This window comes from Pelmatolapia mariae, linkage group LG4 (genome assembly GCF_036321145.2).
Source record: "Pelmatolapia mariae isolate MD_Pm_ZW linkage group LG4, Pm_UMD_F_2, whole genome shotgun sequence".
NCBI lineage: Eukaryota > Metazoa > Chordata > Actinopteri > Cichliformes > Cichlidae > Pelmatolapia > Pelmatolapia mariae.
In genome coordinates, this window is record NC_086230.1 from 26,912,221 (window position 1) to 26,932,778 (window position 20,558).

General features: G+C 39.7%; 2 protein-coding genes across 9 annotated transcripts in view; one reads left to right on the plus strand and one right to left on the minus strand.

The window, feature by feature from the left end:
- The window catches only part of srcin1a (SRC kinase signaling inhibitor 1a), a 91,535-nt gene extending 84,789 nt beyond the window's left edge, over positions 1-6,746 (plus strand). For 7 of the 8 annotated variants that reach the window (XM_063472214.1, XM_063472217.1, XM_063472215.1 and 4 more), the window contains one exon: positions 1,523-6,746. In XM_063472214.1, the coding sequence (XP_063328284.1) occupies positions 1,523-2,041 (519 nt within the window). In that variant the 3' untranslated portion in view covers positions 2,042-6,746. Of the gene's footprint in view, positions 1-1,149 lie in introns of all 8 variants that reach the window. The other variant, XM_063472220.1, reaches the window with a different exon arrangement.
- A 270-nt stretch (positions 6,747-7,016) lies between these two features.
- On the minus strand, positions 7,017-20,042 carry fmnl1a (formin-like 1a). Its single transcript, XM_063470778.1, has 25 exons — positions 19,453-20,042; positions 16,088-16,171; positions 15,648-15,734; positions 15,477-15,550; positions 14,741-14,824; positions 14,489-14,632; positions 13,663-13,771; positions 13,404-13,480; positions 13,232-13,325; positions 12,808-12,882; positions 12,613-12,723; positions 11,105-11,254; positions 10,907-11,008; positions 9,836-10,418; positions 9,619-9,743; positions 9,308-9,510; positions 8,943-9,177; positions 8,788-8,856; positions 8,629-8,709; positions 8,414-8,543; positions 8,152-8,315; positions 7,963-8,064; positions 7,782-7,877; positions 7,530-7,644; positions 7,017-7,407 (listed from the first exon to the last, which is right to left on the minus strand). The coding sequence occupies exons 1-25, from the start codon at positions 19,636-19,638 to the stop codon at positions 7,343-7,345; spliced, it is 3,345 nt and encodes a 1,114-aa protein (XP_063326848.1). The 5' UTR covers positions 19,639-20,042; the 3' UTR covers positions 7,017-7,342.
- Positions 20,043-20,558: the final 516 nt, after the last annotated feature.

Consider the following 20,558-nt stretch of genomic DNA (forward strand, 5'->3'; position numbering starts at 1 on the left):
TGCTTGCTCAATAAAGCTATACTGAGACATACTTAGACCATTTCAGGCATGAGGATCCTTCAAATCAATGTGTTGGATAAGAACAGACAGTTCAAAGCCACAATTTCTCTCCGTTTGCTTTGGCACAGATCAAGGAAGGCATGACAATGTGAATCACTTTCACGCCGCAAAACCCTATTTCCATTTCCACTTATTACTTCTGGCAGTAAAGCAGGCTAGTTAAAGGTGTTGGGCATGAGTTGGGGTTAGTAAGGGACTATCCATGGAGGTTATCATTTGGCAGGCAGGTCCGAGTGCGTGAGATGAAGGGGTGCTCTCCCATACTCGCAGACCAGGAAAAAATATGTCCACCAGGCTTAAGAAGAGTTCCTTGAGCAGAAGGAACAGCCCGGCTCTCTGGGAACGGTTGGCAGCCCAGGATCTGGAGCTGCAACAGAGCAGATGAAAGCCTCCCAGCAGTGCAGTCTAGACTAGCACACCTGCTGTCTTTTCAAGCAGAACTAATTCCCATAAACCCAAAACAAACACAGAGTAAAACTTTTATAGCCACAGAAATCAACTTTTCTCCTGTTGCTTCATCTGAAAAGTACAAAAACACATTTTTTGCCATATATTAAAAAATGAGTATTTACTTTTTAAAATGGATTTGCACATGAAACACAGAAACTGTTCTCTCAGATGTAGTCTGCTTAACAAAGACATGTTGTAAAGGTATCGCTCACAAGTCTCAATCTACTGTTGAAACAGTGCCATCTACTGTCTCATTTCTGCATTACACAAAAGGACTGAAAGTGAATGTGTACATTTTTAATGAGTCAACATTAATAAAACAAGTGTCAAAATAAAGGTGGTCAACAGTGTCATTTGCCCACTTTCACTGTTGCACCTTCTCAGTGGTATCAGTGATTTTGTTTATCACGTGAAGATGGCAGCCTGTGTCGTGGCTTGCATCACACAATCTGATATCAACCTGAATAACAATTTCCTGTGTTTGTTTCCTGTTCTGTTTTCACTCCCCTCCCCTTCACTACATGTTTCTTCTGACACTTGTTCCTGCGGTGCAACCTCACCTACCCCGTCACCCCGTGTGAACCTGTGCTGCCCTGCACCTCCTGGCCTGCCCATCTACCCTACCTATAAAACCTGCAGCAGTGAGCAACCTGTCCATGTCCAGCATCTTCAGTTTCCTTCTTCTCCTGTTCACCTGACTCCAGAGATACACACAACCATCTGCTCCCTGTACCTTATCAGCTACTTTCATATCCCCAATGTTTACTCTGATATATGGTCTGACACCCAGTCTGTGTAAGCGCGCGTGTGTGTGTGTGCGTGTGCAAGCATGCTTGCGCAGAAATGTTTGAGTGTAATAGTAAGGGAAGGTGCTGCAGGGCACAGTACCCAACCACAACCAATTTTAAGACTTTCATTTTTCATGATTTTTCCCTTCGACCCCTGAAAACCTCATCTCTTTACATTCCTCCTCTGCTCCCTCCTGTCTTCTGTGTCCCTATTCTACCTGAAGGCGAAAGGGACCTACAGCACCAGTGGCAGCATTGAGCCATACCTCTCTGGTATCAAAACGGGCATTTTTTCAGGCCGAGTGGCCTCTCCTGCAGCAGCATTTGTTCCTGGTCTGAGGAAGTATCCCCAGGAGGGGGCGATGCCTGCACTTACAGCCTCCTCAAGCCAAGCAAAGGCCCTCTTGGCAAGCCTATCTGCTTCCGGCCTGAGCGCTGAGGCCTTGCTCCTTTCCTCCGCCCTTCGTCATCACCGCCTTCTACGTGAGCAGCGAGCCTCCTCCCTGCCCCTGCCCAGCAGCCAATCCTCCTCCCCTACTCCAACTGCTACCTCCTCCTCTTCATCCTCGCCAAGCACCCCGACTCCATCCCTATCTCCCTCCTCTCCCACCTTTGGTTCCTTTACCTTCTCCTCTGGAGTTCTCAAGCCCAGCAGGCGTAGCCTCGACAGCTCCAGCCTCAACAGGTCCAAGGATGGTGGCAACAAGCCTGTGAAAAAGGACCTTTACCCTGGCAACAAGTGATGAATAGGAGGAGGATAAGGACTTTGGATACAGTTCTCAACCACAACCATCACATCATGAACCATAAAGATGAACTCGCTGCATTATGGAACAATATTCTTTATATTCCAGTTCTTATAAGATTTTTGAATTTTTCTTTTCTTGTTTTTTCTGCTTCCTTTTATTGCACAGTCTACCACAGTGTAAATGGAGTCACAGTTTTCTTCACGGACAAGTTTCCTACTCTGATCCAGTACCTTAGTTCTACTGCAGTTCTACCACAAAGTCATTCTGTCACCTTCCCAGATAGAGAGTGCACAAACAGGCCTCCCCTCCCACCAGCTACCTGCTATAAGCTGATGTGGTCTGGATGTATTTGCTGACACCACCATTCTCACATACATACTCTCAGTGGGTTGTTAGTGGCATAGTTGAAATATCTAGACGGTGACTTTGATCATATAGAAAAAAGAGCTGCAATAATCACCAAGTGAGTTCAGTAGTTGTGTGTGTCCAGGATAGTAATGTTTTGACTTACCTGCATCACCTGACAGAATGTGATTCCACTCGGAAAACAAAAAAATATTTAAAAAAAATCAGAAGGTGGCCAAGGTGATGAACGAGGTTTCAAGCTGTTTAGTGTTAAAAGGGCATTTGTGGCTTTTTTTAAATCGCCTGTTTTAAACTCTAAACTGGTGCTATGTTTTCCCCTCTGTTTGTACAAACTGAGCTTACACAGTTGTTTTCCCCCTCCTGTCTCGGAGTCCGCTTTAATTTAATTTTGCATTTTAATCTATATTTACAACCCTACAAACGAAATAGTTGCATCAGCAATTAGGGACATTTAAAGTAGATGTCTAATTGGAAAACTGGAAACTGCAGTGCATTCACAAGAATATAGAGAAGGCAGCAGTCCTGAAATAGCACAAGTCTTTTTAAAGAAACGACAAAGAGGCACGGTTACGCAAACAGAAGGGAAAAGTGCAAACGATGAATTGTATTCAAATGTTGGTTTTCATATGTGTGTATTAACTAGTTAATTATGACAATCAGGATGTTTCCACGGTAGCATCTTCTAGGTTGCTCTGGCATTACAGAGCCTGACATCACAACCCATCCCAAAGACTTAAGCACACACACTGAAGAACAACACACAAACACACAGTCTCTCTCTCACACACACACACACTTGAAAAAGCAACCTGTACAGCACAGACTCAACAATTTATTTTTTTCTTTCAGCCAATCTCATGTGAATAATCATCGTAGGTCACATCTGTTTCACCACTTATAAAGAGCACTCTGGTAAATTATGCCATATTAATCTGATCTCACCCTCCAGATCTACAGACTGATAGATCCTTTCTTTTGGGATACTTGAGTTCAAAACTAATCACATCAAAGTTTAGGCCTTATTGTAAAATATAATACATTCTGTAAATGAGCAGATGACACAAAAAGCCTAAAAGTGAGTCTTACAAACCAAGAGCGACATGAGAGGAAAGTATTGACATTTAAAGCAAGCACAGTTGACTCTCAAACACAAAATCCCCAATTAACGAGAATTAACTTTGTAATTCTTGTTAATTATGACAAGCACAAAGGTCAAAGCATTCCCATATACATTTGATATGCTACACATTAGATTCCAAGTATCGCTTTGGTTATATTACCTGCATTTTGAATCATGAAACTTTTATGAATGAAGGCCTTCAGTGTTTCTCAATGATAGAAACTCAAGGTGGGATTATTTTCAAGCACATCAAAGGTCTGTCAGTGTGAACCCTGCACGAGGAACCTCTTTGGAAGCTGCTTGTCCTGCGTGTTTGCCTCGAGGCAGCCTGCTGGGGAGGTGAAGTAGCTGAATGGACCGTAACCGACAAAGTGATTCTTCTCAGTGGTTCTCCAGCATGACTGTGTGAAATCAATGCTTTGTGGCATTGAGGTTTAAAACATGTGAAAAGGGGCTCATGTCAAAGAGTAGGCAGCTTTAGGAGAGGGGATTAGTTTGGGGACATGTGTTTGAAGGATACTTTAATAAGGCCGGCTTTGACTCGTCCTGTGTCCATTGAGAGCGCTTGTGAAATAAAAGACCCAAAGAGATGAGAGGAAGGGTCTGACTGCCCTCTTCACTTTGCATTCTTTGGTGTGAAGGATCTCTGAAAGTCAAAAGTGCTCAGCTGAGGTTATCCAAGAACAAAGTTTGACGAGCCTCAATTATGAACAATGTGTGCAATATATAATTAGCGCTCTTGCAATTTTACCAAGGCAGTGCTCTTTGCCTTTGACATATTCCTGCCTGCTTATCTACAAGGACCTGTAACCATGTTTTTCCCAGTGCCTCTAAGACGTTGCTCCTGCCAGAACCCCCCAAATGATCTTGTATTACAGTAGTAGATCAGCAGCAATGACAGAATAACCCTTTTACCCAAAGAAGAAGCTGCGAGAACTGGTTTGTTCCCATTTTTCGCAGCTAAAAGAAAACGGCACTTGAAATGCAGTGTGTCAGGTTGCAGCAGTGGCATTTGACTAAACACTCCCCAGCTCTAACAGTGTGCACAACTGCAAGCTCGCAGCACAGCGAATTAAGTCTCACCCCTGGGTGCTCTGTAGCTCTGCCAGGCAGGTTCAAGCCCCGGGTTTCATATTGAGTGAAGTCAAATGAAAGAAATTCACTTACTCATGCTGTTCCACACTCAAATCCATAACTCTCCAAGTTAAATTTGCTGCATTTGCGTCTGGTGAGCAATGAGGAGGAAGCATGCACGCTTGGCTGCTTTCCCCCAAGTAAAGTCTGAAATGAAACCCTCCCAGAATTGCGTGACAGTGCTCTCTGGACTTTTTTTTTTTTTTTTTCAAGACAAGTGTTAGTGGGCTGTGATTTCAACATGGCTGGAGGTTTAGAGGGCATGTCGAAAAAAACTCACAGTGGATGCCTCTGGCAATCAGAAAAACTCAAACTTGAAATGAAACATAGAAGAAATATACATATATAAATATATCTAAGTGAGATGTTTGTGTATGATATTATAATTGTGAAGAAAATGTGATATATATATATATATATAAATATATATATATAGGCCTAGATTAAATTATATACTGTAAAATGTCATCATATCTTCTGTTTTATATATTAGTGACCATTTTGTACAGATTTTTCTTTTTTTAATTCATTGAGAGATATTGCATTTCACACTGAGATTATTTATTCATATGCAGAACATTTTTATATTTGTTTAAAATCTCTGTATAGATAAGAGTTAGCCTCTGTAATATACTCTGAAGTTAGTTCATTTTTAAATTCTAAATTTTTCTTTACGAACACCAAGTTAGATTTTATGTAATTTTAATTTGTAAAGAAAAAACACACAAAAAAAGCTTTTCCCTGAAAATACTTGTCCAGCTCGTGTACACCTTTGCCTCTTTATGTGAAAGGTCACTTTAAGATATAAGAGGCTGGACCAGTGCCTGTGTGTTGGGCTTATTTTGCTACTGTTGTTTTATTTTGGGAAGGGTACTTTTTTCTGTAACTGTGATTAGTTTCTGTTTTATTTTTAATTTTGTTTTTTTTTTGTTTCTCCCCATTCTGTGTCGTGATGATTGAGCTGGTATTAATGATACTGGAGATGGTCGGAAACAAATGTTGTAGTAACTGTGAGTTTGTGGGCCTGAAAGCGTCATACAAGGCCTTGCTGCTTTGAAAAAAAAGGAATATTACTTGGCTTTAATTTATCTCTGTGTCATGCTTGCCTGTGAACAGGGATGGCAGGAATGTGGATCCTCAGTGCAGAAAGATTCAGGCAGGTGGAAGCTCATTTTTGTTGCTTATATTGCTCCACCTGTTCCTCTGAGTGGCTTTACATAGCAGTTATGCTAAACCATAAATGTAAAAAAAACCAGAAAGTTGGATTAATAAGGGAATTATGTGGAGTTTTATGAATTTAACCTTTTATCTTTTCTTTTGCCATTGTATCTTTTTTTTTTTTTTTAAATATAATGAATCTACATTCTATAGTATGTATATGAGATTTTTACATGAATGTGTGGATGTTCCAAACTCTTGGCATCAAAAGTAGAAAAACAAAATTGACTTGTAAATAGGCCAAGTCATTCCTAGCGAGTTCAACAAATTGTTATGTCCAAAAGAAGATGTTTAAATAATAAACTATGACGATGGGTACAAAGGTATATACAAAACAATGCATGTATAGTCTCAAGCAATCGCACGGTGATTTTAAAAAAAAATATGTTGTCTACATGTTTTCTCAGAAATGTGAGAATAAAGCAGAGAAGGGTTCTATGTTATAGGTTTACAAACATGAAGGATGAGACATTATTTTGGTATGTGTGACACGGGCATGTTCAGTCTTACTGTGACGTTATGTGACAATGATGATAGTGGCTGAGAGTGCGAAAAGGAGTCAGGAATGCTTGAACGCACCCCAACCAGAGAAGTCACCAGTGATGGTGTCCTCTTTCCACAGAGTAACTCTCCCATTTGTAGAGTAGTGTGATATAACAACAAAAATAATACAGAAAATAGATCTATGATATAATGATACATAAATTTAAAAGCCTACTGATACTGGAGATACTAATTTATCAGTGTGGATGCCATGATATTCTGTGAGAAATGTGTGTGTTTTTCCTGTGAGAAGACAGCAGGCAGTTGAACCTGCCTTCTTTTGTACATAAGTTGCTGTGATTGTGTGTCAAATAAAGTGCAGCTCTCTTGTACAGTCGTAGTGTCTGATCTTGCTTTAAACTGACTTGTCAGCAAGTGAAGCTTTTTAGCCTTTATTATGACAGGAAAGCTGGGAGAAAGGAAAGACAGGCAGCAAATGCCCCTGAGTGGGTTCAGACCAAAGCCTCTGCAATGGTCCTGTGGCATATGGCTTGCCTGCTCAACCTAATATCAAATATTGCATTATATGACCAGTAATCACAGACCTCTGAGACTATGGTCACAATGGTTAAAAAATGGTTTATTTTAAAAACAAAGTATTTTTATTACTGAATGGGTAACAGTGTACCAGTAATACAAGTTTAATACAAAGCCATTAGAAATACTTAAATGGTTATGTTTTGTAACATTTCAATTAAAGTTTATGGACTGTTTATTATTAAAATATTTCCAACTTTATATTTACAGAGCAAAATGACACTAATATGTCGTTAATACACACTGCCATATGGCTAATTGTAACAAAATTGTATATACAGAATGTTTAAAACTTGTCTTCTGCTTGAATTTTAATGAGTAATTCCAGTTACAATTGTTTAACAAAAGGAAATTTGTAAAGAAAAGAAAAAACTGGCTTAAGTGTCCTGGCGCTGGGCTGGCCGACGACCGTCTGCCCGCCTGTATGGTGAGTTCCTCAGATCTAATGAAAAACAAAGACAGACATGCATAAACGTGAGGGTGGAATTTCCCCTTCATTTAAACATCAAATACTGCAGCAGACAAACTAAAAATGATTCTCAAGCAAGAAGCATGTTACTGTACCTGTGATGATGTCCTCCAGTGCACCGTCCTTCCCCTCGCGTACTGGCGGTTTCACCTGCCTCTTCTTCAGCTCTGCAATCAGGTCCATCTGGGGCATCTTAGGCATCATTGGGCCCTTTAGAAATCACAAAGTTAAAGAATATTTTGAAGTGCATTTCTGAATGACATGTTTTAGACTATTTTATTTAATATAGGCTTTTTAAAAAAAAACCTACAGATGACTACACACTAGCGGTATGTATAGTTTCTTACCTTTTGTGATCCAGCCTTGTTTGGAGATGGTGACTCTTTAACCTCACGGCTCTCGCTCTCCATTTTCTTCTTCTGTTCAATCTCTTGCTGTGCTGTCTGCATTCAGACAAGGGACAGAGGATTAAAATATAGCTCACCAGTTATAAAGGACAAATATCAGAAAGCTACCACAGAAACTCACTTTATAGGCCTTTATGAAGCGCCCAAACATGGGGAAAAACATTGAGGGCTGCGTGGTTTTAGGATTCTCTCCAAAGTACTCCACCACAGAGCCGTAAGCCTCCTGCACGCAGAACAGTAGATGAATATGTTTCAGAATATGATGAGACATTATTTAGAGTTGAGAGCTTGATAAGAATTTCAGACAAACCTGTGCTGTCTTGCCATCTTTGATTAAAGTGTCCAACTGTTCGCTATTTGTTTTAATGAATTCCTTCAACACGGGGCTGTCATCCTGCACCAGGAACTCCTTTTTGGTCATCTCCATTCCTCGCTCTAGAGAGCGGATATCTTGAAGAATGCTGTCAAGAGAGACTGGCAAAGAAGCACAAGTGAGTTTAAAATTTTTAAACTTTTTTTTTTTTTCAAATTAAATAGAAGGTTGATTGGTCAGCCTGAGTGTGTGCATGTACCAAGGCCTGCCTTGTCTACAAAGTGTAGCTCAGTGTGGAAGTTGACCAGGTCTGGGTATTTTTCCTGGATAATATTGGTGATGAAATGAAGTAGCGTCTGTGAGCGGTCAGTAGATTTGGTCTCCAACAGCTGAAATATGAAGATGGTGAAAAATGTCATTGAGCTTCCATAAATTGAAAAGCAAACAAAACAAAATAAAAAAAACAGTACTTACAAGATCCAGACTCTGCAGTCTGAAACCAAAGGCTGCACCTCTTTTACTGCTGTTCATGTAGTTACCGAATGCAAGAACAATCTGAAAGGAAATAAATGGGTTAAGAGAACCAAATCTTACAGTTAGATGCCTCATTAGCATTCATACTGTTTTACTTACCTCTAGGATCTTTTTTAGTTTGGTTGAAGACTTGAGAGACATGGATGCAGAAATGATGGAGTTCAGTTGCTGTGGATGGAGTTTAAAAAAAAAAAGAATCAGTATGTGTTTATAATCCCTTTCAGCCCAAGTTACAAAGCATTTAACAGACTGACCGGCTGCAGCCGTTTGACGCTGTCTGGAAAGTTGCCCATGAAAGTCAGAGTGTTTATTCGCTGGTTGAGACGAGGAATCTTCCCAAAGCGTAAAATAAATTGGTCTTCGTCGGTCAGCTCATCCAGTGGACGGCCATCTTTCTCATAGTTAGCGAGAAGCTTCATCTCAAAATCTGATGGTATGAATGGTTCGAGCAGTTCCAGGAAGTCTATGGACAAAGATTGCTGGTCATACCTGTACAAACGAGGGTTAGAGTTAGTGTAGGCAATAAACAGTGTAAGAGGCAGGGTGAAGGAAGGAACAGAATATGCCATTATGGCAAAAACATCTGCTGAAGGTCAGTAATACAAAAGTAAGCACGTACATTTCTATGGCCGTGCAGATATTGGCCGGGCTCATTCCCCCCTTGCGTAGAGTGATGGCCAGATTTTTGGCTTTATTGCCATCAATCAAAGATGTCTTGGTGGGGGCTTTTGAGACCATCTTCTTCTTAACCTTGGACAGGTCAGCTGGGTTACCCTGGGCCCTAGTTTTGAAATGTTCCTCAAACATTTCCATATTCAACTCCTGTGGTAGACAAAAAAAGAGCCAGGGAGTGTGCTCACATTAGAATTTCATTTTCTTTCAGGATATAATTTCTGCTGTATGTAAAAAATGCAGAAAGCATGTTCTTACCCCCAAGACTTGCTCATCATCTAGCTCGTTGAAGACTGTGCCTGTCACTTGGTTTGGTTTTAATGCCTGCCAGTTTAACAGAGGCATCCTGGACTTGGTCTGAATAGGCTTCCTGCTCTTAGCCCCTGAGAAAATAGAAAAACAATAGGAATGGTAAACACTTTTCTTTCAGCATGTTTCTGTTTTGGGGGGAGGGGGTATTCATCATTCTCCTCACCAGAGTCTGCAGATGGTGCTCCAGGAGGCGGTGGTGGTCCACCACCAGGTGGGGGAGGTGGGGGTGGGGGGCCAGCTCCAGGGGGTGGAGGAGGAGGTGGGGGACCAGTGCCAGGGAGAGGAGGTGGAGGCGGGGGGGCAGCTGCAGAGCCAGAAAGAGGTGGAGGAGGAGGAGGAGGAGGGGGTGGTGGTGGTGCAGGACCTCCTGGTAGAGATGGAGGTGGTGGAGGTGGAGAGACAGTCTGCTCTGAGCCACCTGGAAGAGGAGGCGGTGGCGGTGGTGAAGGGATGCTAGATGACGGGGAGGCTGGAGCGCTGGCTTGGTTGGCTGGGGCTGGGCTTTGAATGTATTCAACGACTGTGACAGGCATGACTTGGACGTCCAGACTTCCTGAGGCTGTGCGTCCCACTCGGATTAGCCCTTTGTCCTGCAGCTCCTGGATCTTCTGCTCTAGCTCTGAAGGTCCCTGAGGGCCAGTGATACCCAGCCGCTCCCTGTCCTTCTCCCTCTCCCTGTCCAGCTCACGCTCTCTTTCTCTCTGCTGCAAAGTGCTAACCTGGGAGCATGACTCTCGCAGGCTTTCCTACAAGGGACAAGTGCGCAGAGTTGTAGCATGGTCAAGTTAGTTGAATACTTTTGGATTAAACCTTAAAAAGTGGTGACAAAAACTTAAACAAAAGACAGTTTGCTATATGGTTTTATGCCATCATATTTTCTTTTGATTTATTCTAAATCCAAATTCAATGATGGGATTTAGTTTTTCCAGTCATAACTACTGGGCAAATTAAAGTATCAGCCATATACTGCTGTTAAATAAAAAATGATCACTATTTCATACATTTTGTCATTTTCTCCTGTAGCTGTTATTAAGTTGATATTGTAGTTTGAAATAAAGGGGTAGACCACCTGGCGTTACCATGCTCAGGGTTATGCTCATACCATGGCAAAAAAAAGTAATTTCGACATTTATTCAGCAAGTCCTTATTTTTTTTTACATGCTTTTAACCTTATTTGAACAAATCTGTGTAACGATTACATATGTTCCTTGGCTAACTCGAAGGCAGCACTTACTTTGAACAGCTCAGCCTCCTTTGTGGCCTGCATGAGCTGAGTCTCCAGTTCAGTTATTTTCTCTGCTGTCTGGTTCTCAATCTCCTGAAGCCGTGCGCTCAGCTGCAACACCACACAAGCAACACTGCTTCAGCATGATTTCACGTAATGTGCAACAACATTGCCTCTGTTTATTCACTCAGATTCTTCTATGCCAACCTGAACATTGTGCTCCTGTAATTCGTCCACATGCTCCAGCACCCCTCCTCTGTTCTCAGCATCCTCCAGCAGAGCTCCCACATCTAACACATTGTCCAAGTAGGCCTGGATCTGGACCTGCAGCTTCTCGCTCTCTGTTAGCTTCAGAGTCTAATACACAAAGATACACACTATTGGTACATCATAGGAATAAATTATCACTTACAAAATATCACAGAACATGATTCTATTTTAATTAAAAAAAAATGTAATTTATGAGAATGAAACATGAGGTTTTAAGGCTAAATTTAATATCTTAATGGCAGAAAACAAAATGTCACTATGCCATTTATCTTAATATTAGCACTAATTATACTTTGTTTGTTTTTTTTACTCATAGAAACGCTACGTCATTTGGAATACATTTCCCTTAACTGTGAAGTGAGGAAGTGAGTGTGTGACAAAAAAGTAGAGTAAAAGTATAATTAGAGTCATTCAGGATGAAGAGGCAACAGCTGAGTAAAAGAGGAAGAAAGTGGGCATTAGAATTGAACATCTGGATACTTGAAGTTGTAAATTTATCAGAAAGGTGAATATTTAAGTGCTACATTAAAGTATTTTTCTTTCTCACTATAGGCTTGAAGTTGTTAGAAAGAGACATTATAAATTAAAAGCAAAGAAACCCCCTATGAATTCTTTCTCCAACACAGTGCACATAAGTTAAACTTCCATAGGCCTGGTGCATGCTTTCACTAATACCCCTTTGTACCACAAGATGGTGTAGCAAGTCAGTGTCACCTCCAGTTAACATGGGGGGGTGTGGAAACGCCAACAAAGAAGCAGATTGTAAAAGTGAACTGGATGGCAAACAATGATTCATGCACCCTTATCATCACCAGCATGAAGTTCCGAAAAGAAACTATGTCTAGTTGCAAAGAAAATAAATGATAAAATCGGCAAAACAAGAGAAAACATCTGACAAGCTTTCTACTGCTGGGGACAGCTCTTGGAGTGCAAAGGAATAAATTATCACTCTGACTGCTGAACTGGCACTGCTTCTTCTAGTCTGGTAAAATTAAAGCAGTTAATGCTAATATTTTCCATGCGGTGTTAGCTTGTAAAGAGAGAGTACATGGCATCTGTCATGAAAGTTGTTTGGCTTTGTTAATAACTTAACAAGATGTCAAGTGATTGACCTCTTGTGAACCTAAAAATATAATCGCTGTATATCATTATCACTTAATAGTTATCTACCAAACTGTTAACTAGGTCAGCATCTGTGCTTCCATTTAACACTTATTGTACTTCAGACTAACACAGATAGACAACTATTCTCTCTATCAATCCTAAAACCAATGTAGAATCACCAGTTAAGAAAATCTCATGATGCTGAATCTGTTTATCTGGAAATAACACAGCCCATTTTAAAAGTTGATTAGAGAAATTTAGATACAGTGTCAAAAGATACATTTCTATTAGCTGTAGCTTTTCTGGTCATATGAGGGACTTTAAACAAAATATACACACACCTCTAGATACTTGTCTAATCCAAGGTGAGTGAACTCATATTGTAGATGGACACGGAAGTTCATGTTCTCCACTGAATGGACCACAATGTTTATGAACTGCATGCAGGCAACCTTTGGGTAGAAACAATGAGAGTTAAATGTCGTTCATGCACACGATCTCTTGGTGAAGCTGCATCCAGTGGCCGTGGTACCTACCATGAAGTCAATGTTGTTGTCATCATTGACGAAGTACTCCATGAGCTTCTCAAAGCGGTTCTTTTCTTTGCTCACCTGAAACAAATAAAATAAAAGCTTGCTAAATATGTATTTTTATTATTGTGAATATGGGAGGATTAAAAATAAACAGATTTTAAATGTGTTAGCCCACCTCAGAGAACATTAATACTGACAGTATATTCTGCACCTAAGTATGGTACGTGAGTTCAGTCTTAAACATAAACATGCATGACTTCTAGACATGTGCTAAAATTGCGACCATAGTGCATGTGAGCAGTAGACTGTTACTCATAAGATGAGCAATGAAAGAGGGGAAGTCTGAAATAATTAGATGACTGAACAGTCAAAGTCAAATAAGGCTCTTGCAATATGAGGAAATTGACAGAAAAAAAAATAATTTCACCTCTTTAAAGTTGTCAAAGGCAGAGAGAATGATGTCGTGTCCTCCTCGGACGAGACACACGGCAGCCAGCAGTTCCAAAACAAGAGCTTTGGTCCTGCCACGACAGAGGAGGATGGGTGAGATGTGGATGCAGACAGTTAACACACTTTATCTCACAGACAAATGCGCTCACCTGGGATTCCTGCTGTTGAGACTGAGGGTGATCTCATTCACGCAGCGTGGGTGAGTCATCACCAAATTAAAACCAGACTAAAAGCAGACGGAAGATATATAAACAGCTGTTCACTCCAGAGTAAATGTGATCAAATGTGCTAGAAACAAGAACTGGGTTTTTTAAGTAACCCAGAAAACATGTCATATACTGTGATAATCCATTTTAAAGACAGCATAGGAATTAAGTGACTTTATTAGACTGTGTGCTAAAGCTTTACCTGATAGTTCATGATGGCTCGCAGGCACATTATGCACACATGTACATCATCTCTCTGGTTGTTTATGTGGGACTTCTTATGCATCTTGTTTACCAGAGTGGTGCTTATTCTGTGAAGCAGTAATACATGTTGGAATACATGTTTGAAGGAAGAGGATCTCCTGTATGCGCAAATGATTTGAAGTCGATGCAGTGAGATACTTGTAGCTTTGACTTCTAGGGTTTTGGACAGTAACTGTGTTTGACAGATGCTATATAGCACAACATGGAATGAAGATAAAGGATAAAAGACGAACTAACTTTACTAACAAACAGTTAGATGACCATGTGAGGGGATCTGAATGAATGAGAGCATGAGAATGTCAATGGTTATCTTTTTTAAAAGGAGGCTGTGCTGTAGCACTGTTTCGATTAAGTTACTAAACCTAAACCTATGTTTCATATTTTAGAGTTATAATCTTATAAGCTCTAACTTATATATCAGTTAGAGCTGTCACTTTATTTGAGAGTATTTCTATTTCTTGGATTACAGATTTCCTCAAATTCAATCCTAAATATTTATACATCAGCAACTTCTTAAAAGAAAGAGAGGTGTAGCATGTCACAGTTCTCACAGCAGTGGAAACCACTGTGGTACTTATCAGTACCGCAGAAGTTCGTGGAGTTTTCACACCACTTCTGCTTTGCATGAGTCTATTTTTTGACAGTGTGTAGAGCTGCTTATGTTTAAAGTTCATTCTTCATTCAAAGGCATTTGAACTGTGCGACATCTCTGAAACCATCTCTGAAGGTTACCTCAGTAACCTTTCAAGTCTCGAGTTTCTTACCTTACAGTCAGTGCACGAGCCGCTCTGGTCATGCCATGTGACTGATGGCTGCTGGAGCTCTTGGTCAAGTCTTCCATTGACCTTTCTGCTGATTTTCCTCTGTCTGACAGGCTGCCACCATTTTCTATAGCCTCAACCTCAAACCTTAAACGTGTAAAAATAGACATCTTTTAACATAATCTATAATAGAATAATTAAGTTTCGAAACTCAGTCAGATTCTAAAATAGCATTCATGTCTGCTTAGTACTCACGAGCTGTCACTTTGTGCGTAGGACAGGTATTCCACCAGAACATCCAAACCTTTATTCTGTTCATTGAGAAACTCCTGGGCCCATCTTCAAAAAGAAAAGTAAATCATGAGGAGTGACCATATGTAATAGATTCTGTGCCCAGACTGGATTTATAGCCAAAGATTGTAACTTTAGAAAGAAAACAGAACACAGTCCTACTCTAAATATGGAATCCAGCACAGTCAGGTGATTTTCTTTTGCAATCTTACTTTTTTTTTTTTTGACAAGTTGCACTATGAAGGAAAAAAAATGCAACAAAGTCAAAGGGCTAAAAAAACCCAGACTATTTCTGCACTGGTTTTACCAACATTTCCACTTTATGTACAAATGTAACAATACATTGAAGCTTTAAGTACTGTTTCTGTAAAAGGTTGTATATAAACTATATATAACTGTTGGTGCGGTAAAGAACCACTTCAGCAAAGGTGTTGATCACCAGTTGAAAAATATCAAGTGAAACTAAAACAGCTAAATGGTTTATGTAGGTAAAGTGCACAGACAGTTTGCAGTTTCGCTAAAGTTCACCTTGAATCATCTTTTAGCATTAATGATTGATAAAGATTTTCAGGTTGGATTGCATGAAACTGCTATAAAAATCTGGAAAACATACTTGTGGCGCACCAAAAACCAAAATAAAACAGATTACACCTTAAACACTGATAAACCAAACAGAGGCTCATGAAACAAACAGGCTCACCCAATGTGATTGGTCCGAAGGGATATCTCCAAATTTTTAAGGACCTGGGTGGCATCTTGGATCCTTTTCTTCAACTAAAAAAGCAGAAGAGGTTAAAGTCACTGATGCAGGTACATGATGCACGCATATGGAGATGATACATTTGAAAGAACAAAAATGCTTTCTACTGACCCTACGAGACACCCCTCCTTGATCCTGGTAGAGGCTTTTGATCTTGGTCAGGTAAGTGGATGGGGGGCTCTTCACCTGGAAACGCTCCTGTGGGAGAATATTTTACAGAGGATAGAGTCAGCACATGTTGAAGTAAAATTAATTTAAGCAGCGACCCCAAATAATGACTGATCCAGAACCATATTTTACCAGCAAGCTGCATTTGAAGTTATTCTAGTAAATACAACGAGCACAAACCGCTCTCTGTTTCCATGCCGACGCCTCTATCAGTTGCCACCACAGAAACTATGTTGCAAGGTTTGCAACCACCACTTAAGACTCTCCCCTTCGGGTATTTGCGCACTTTATATCAACTCTGCCCCCAGTGGAGCCAACGCTGCAAGAATCGTGTCCATTTTGATGGCATATGTTACTCATAAAAAACAAATAAAAGCTCTCACCTGATCACAGACTAATTCCCATTTCTTTTCATTGTCGTATTGACTCAACAGCTGGAGTTTATCTGGAGGCAAGTTCATGGAACTCTGAAAGAAGACAGATGTAAAAATATAAAATGGGTTTTAGAATTTACATGAAAATGTATTTGGAGTACAAAAAAAATCAACTCCATCTCCACTGATATTTAGCAGAAAGATATTATACTATATGCTATCATTTCTTTGTATTTCCTGCTCATGTAACAATATGCAAAACAACAATACCTCAGATGCACTTTCAGCATAAAACTGAAAGGCGGTAACTACCTACTGGTAGCAGATGACTCAGTGTTTACATGTATGCATTGATCGTTGCCAATAGGTACCGATGTGTTACACGCTCTCAGTGTGTACTCAAGCTTCAGCAACACTTTTATTGACTTTTTAAATAATATGACCCATGTTTAGACATTATCTGTGCAGTCTGTTTCAGCTTTAGTAAAATATCTTTTTCGGTCATAAACTGCACGTAATATTTCTGTTATTTTCTGAACTTCATAAAGACCGTTATACAGACCAAGTATCCTCCACCTCCATGATTCCAGTGTAGGTTGACTTTTGAGTTGGCATATTACTGTCCAAAAGGGACAGTTTCACACTGAGTTATCAAACCTACAGGGACATGTGATGTGTAAAGGTTATTTCCCCATTCACAGAAACTGAATGAGAGGAGTTTTTTTTTGTTTGTTTTATTTTTATTTTTTTTTTTAAAAAAAGGTCAAATTAAAAGGAATAAGATACATCAAGGCATTGGTGTAACTTTGTGCTGAACATTGGGGGGGTCAAGATCTCTGTCTAAATAAATAAATAAATCTGGGTAAATTCCCAGATGATTAAACATGCAATTATTTTGCTGGTAATAACTGAAATGAGTAAAGAAAATTAACAGCCTATTTATATTGGTTGGGTCTGATTATTGGGGGGGTCATAACCCCCCTGACCCCCTTGAAATTATGCCCCTGCGTCAAGGAAAAAGGCTTCACTCACAAAATTAACTTGCTTTCTTTGATCACTAATTCCCTGTAATTATTTATGTCTTGCCTAAAGATATTTTTTCACAGTCCTCTCTCACATTATTGCAGCTGGTACTGCACTGGTACTATTTTTCATGAAGCTGATCAAAAGTGTGACCATTTACAGCAAGTTTTAATAATTTCAGTTGATGTTGGGTGTGGCTTTTGAATCTAGTTTTGTGTACATTCGAGCAGCGGTTTGACATCTTCTGTTCACTTTTTTTTTTCTTTAAAAAGGGAGGAGTGAAAACGGAAATGATCTGATGCATTGGTGCTCGAGGAGATGAGGCTCCTTCCTTGGCTGATGTAAGGGAGAGGTCTTACTGTGGTTTTGTGGTACTTAAAAAAAATGGTAATGTGAGTGCCTCGCATTATGAAGTTTATAGCTTCTGATTTAGTTGCTCAAAAATAAAAAGTACTCACATTTTTCAGTAATGCAAAAAAAAAAAAAGAAGGTTCACTTCTTGTTTCCTTGTTGGTGAGGTCAACCATATAATCTCTAGTCTGAGGTTTGACAAGTGACAAGTATTTTACTGAAGAAGGAAGACACTTGAGAGGGTGTTGTCATTTTCCGGAGAGCACATTTTGTGTAGATATTGATGAACTGTTAACCCTGGCTATAAACGGTATTATCTTGAATGAAATTATAATGATGTTTCCATTCAAGGTTTGTCATATGAAGGAGACATGGTGTGAATTTTGACTTGTCTTTAGAATAGTCATGGTATGCTGATCCAATCAATGTCATTTTTGAGAAAAGACGAATAGTTTTAGTTGGAATAGTTGCATGGATTTATGTTTGTTGTGTAAAGTGTTTGTTTTTTACTATATAAAAAATAACTTTCTAATTACTCCCCACCTTCTATAAAAACACAAAATCATTATTTTTTATATACACTAAATTTGTATGTATGCTAAATATTTGCTTGAAAGGTTAAAACCTGTTTACAACTGCACTGAATAACACTGATCCTGCTTTTGTAATTTAATGTTTTGTTGGGAAAGCCTATGTTAAAGTACCATCCTAAACTTTGTGGCATAATATTATTGATAATAGCAGGCAGGTGCTTTCCTCTGTGGTATAAGCCAGACTCATGGAAGCCACACCCTACAACTCATGGGTCTCAAAGGATTTGATACCAACATCCAGATGTTCAGCGGCAAGACAACCTCAGGGGTTGACAGGTCAAAGAATCTTCGGTGGCTTTAAGTAGATGTGCCCACTTCCAGACTAGTGGTTTTAATGAGTGTGGTTAAAATGTATATCTGGACACTTAATGCTGTAAATCATCTACCACATAAACCACAATGCCAGACATTATAGAAAATTAAAAATGAGAACATTGTAGGACAAACTGAACTATTTAGATGTAAAAATCTGGAGAACTTGAGCCTTGAAAAAGTAAAACTCTTAACTCATATATGTTACTGGCTAAGATATGTCAGATTAACATGACTGTTTACAATATAGTGTCTTTGTTTCACTTTTGTAGATCTGTATTTTTTTCTTAGCATTACTAAAGAAAACAACAAAACAAAAATCTTATAGTTAACTCTATTTTTTCATTAAAAAAAGGTAAAGAATAAACCAGGATTAAGATAGTCTAAGCATCATGGTTTGATATTTTGCGCAACATATAATCTAAAAGATCGTAATACTTGAAGTTTTATCTTTACTAACTTGTTGTGAGACTGTTGAAAGAATGGTGAAACAGTTCCTTTCCGGTCCTGTGGCCTCCGTCATGTAAATGCATTGCTCAACTTCCCATTTCAGCCTGCTGTTGTGCATGCATTTATCAAGCAGTTTCTGGCTTGAATTTTTCTAACCAAACCGTGAAGAATTTGGCAACTTGTTGACAGGATTGTCATTGTTTTTATCATTAAAGTGAAATTTTAAGTAACTGATGATATTGTGCAAATTTGACTGGACAAAATGACAGACCATTAGACTCTGACTGAGGGTCTAACGGTCTTTGTAACGTTCAGCTCTTTCTTCTCACTTGACAAATAGCTTTATATATATATTATAGATATACCTAGAGAGTATAAGAAATGAAGTAAAGTACATATTGGAGTCTATATTAGAGCAAAGTAAATTTCCAAAGAGTGAAAGACCAGTCACTTTCAAACTTGGGTTATTACTTTAACAATGTAACAATGTAAAATGAAAGCTGTTTTGATATGTGTTTTTTGTGATCCTCTTAATCACTTACTTACTTGCGCAATCGCCCTTACATATACAAACCAAAACTTTGTGCAAAATCTGCATGATTTCATATCCAGTAAGGGTGCATGGCGTGTCATGCTCTCACTCACCAGAACCGTGTTGAAGCGCTCCTCCAGCTCCTTCTCTGGTGGCATGGGAAGTTTGGGTTGAGGAGGCTGCTTTTTTTGCAAGGTTGGTGCAGAGTCATTCATTGCTGAAGCTGCACTGACTGAGTTTCTGGCCTCTCGGCCTTCGGCCGGTTCATGCTCCAATCCCCCACCAGCCGCATTCCCCATCACTAATCTCCACAAGTAATCCAGGGGGACTGATTTATGCAAACTGTTTCCTCCAGGAAATCAGCGTATCCACAAGCAAAGTGACAAAAGATGGTCACTTTGAATTACAATAACAAAAAGGCCCTAATCAAACCAAGTCTAGGGCCTCTAGGGCAATCTACATTAATTCTCAGGTTTACAAAATCCGCCTCACACCCGAGGACAGGGTGGGCAATGAAAAAAGAAAGTTTATCCTCATGGCCCCCTTCTCCTTAAGTTGTCTTCAAGTTCCTTTTGAAAATGAGGTGATAAGTCCTGTTAAGGCCTGTTAGAAAGAAAAGTCCACCTATGCCTCGTGCACTGTTGTCTACATTAGTTGACCGAGAACTCCCTTAAATAGTTTAGTACCGAAGCCTGCGTGTGAGAGGAAGGCGGACGAGGAGTGTGACACAGTCAGAAACCACAGAAGCACAAAAGCAGAAGAGTAACTTCCTGTGCATGACAGCTATAGAACCTGGGGCGGAGGACATGGTGGAAGATAAACATGGTAACTGTTACACGTAACCATGCAGTAGGTGGGTGATGATAAAGAAAAGATACTACAGGAATGAAGGAGAGCAGACTCTGTCCAGATTTGATGTAAGATTAACAGATGTCGATGTAGATGTAAATCAACTACACAATTAAAGGAAACTTTGCAACATTTCACAAAGAAACCACCTTTTTGTACTAGATTGAGTCATTTTACTGATGTCAGCTTGACATGAGTCAAAGGTTACATTTGTTTTGGTATTTTCCCTTCATGTGGTGGTTTAATCCAGACAGGTAAAGGTGGTTTTAGCATGACAAGAATTGTCAAACAACACCCCTCTGTGGGTGAAGATGACTACTGCATCTAGTGAGATCTATCCAGTGGGAATGTTAGTTACGTTTCTGAAAAC

Coding starts and splice junctions, on each gene's coding strand:
- fmnl1a (XM_063470778.1), bottom strand. CDS start 19,638: ATGGGGAATGCGGCTGGTGGGGGATTGGAGCATGAACCGGCCGAAGGC. Junction 12,724..12,807: donor ACAACAACATTGACTTCATG/GTAGGTACCACG, acceptor TTCTACCCAAAG/GTTGCCTGCATGCAGTTCAT. Junction 8,065..8,151: donor AAGATGGCAAGACAGCACAG/GTTTGTCTGAAA, acceptor TTCTGCGTGCAG/GAGGCTTACGGCTCTGTGGT.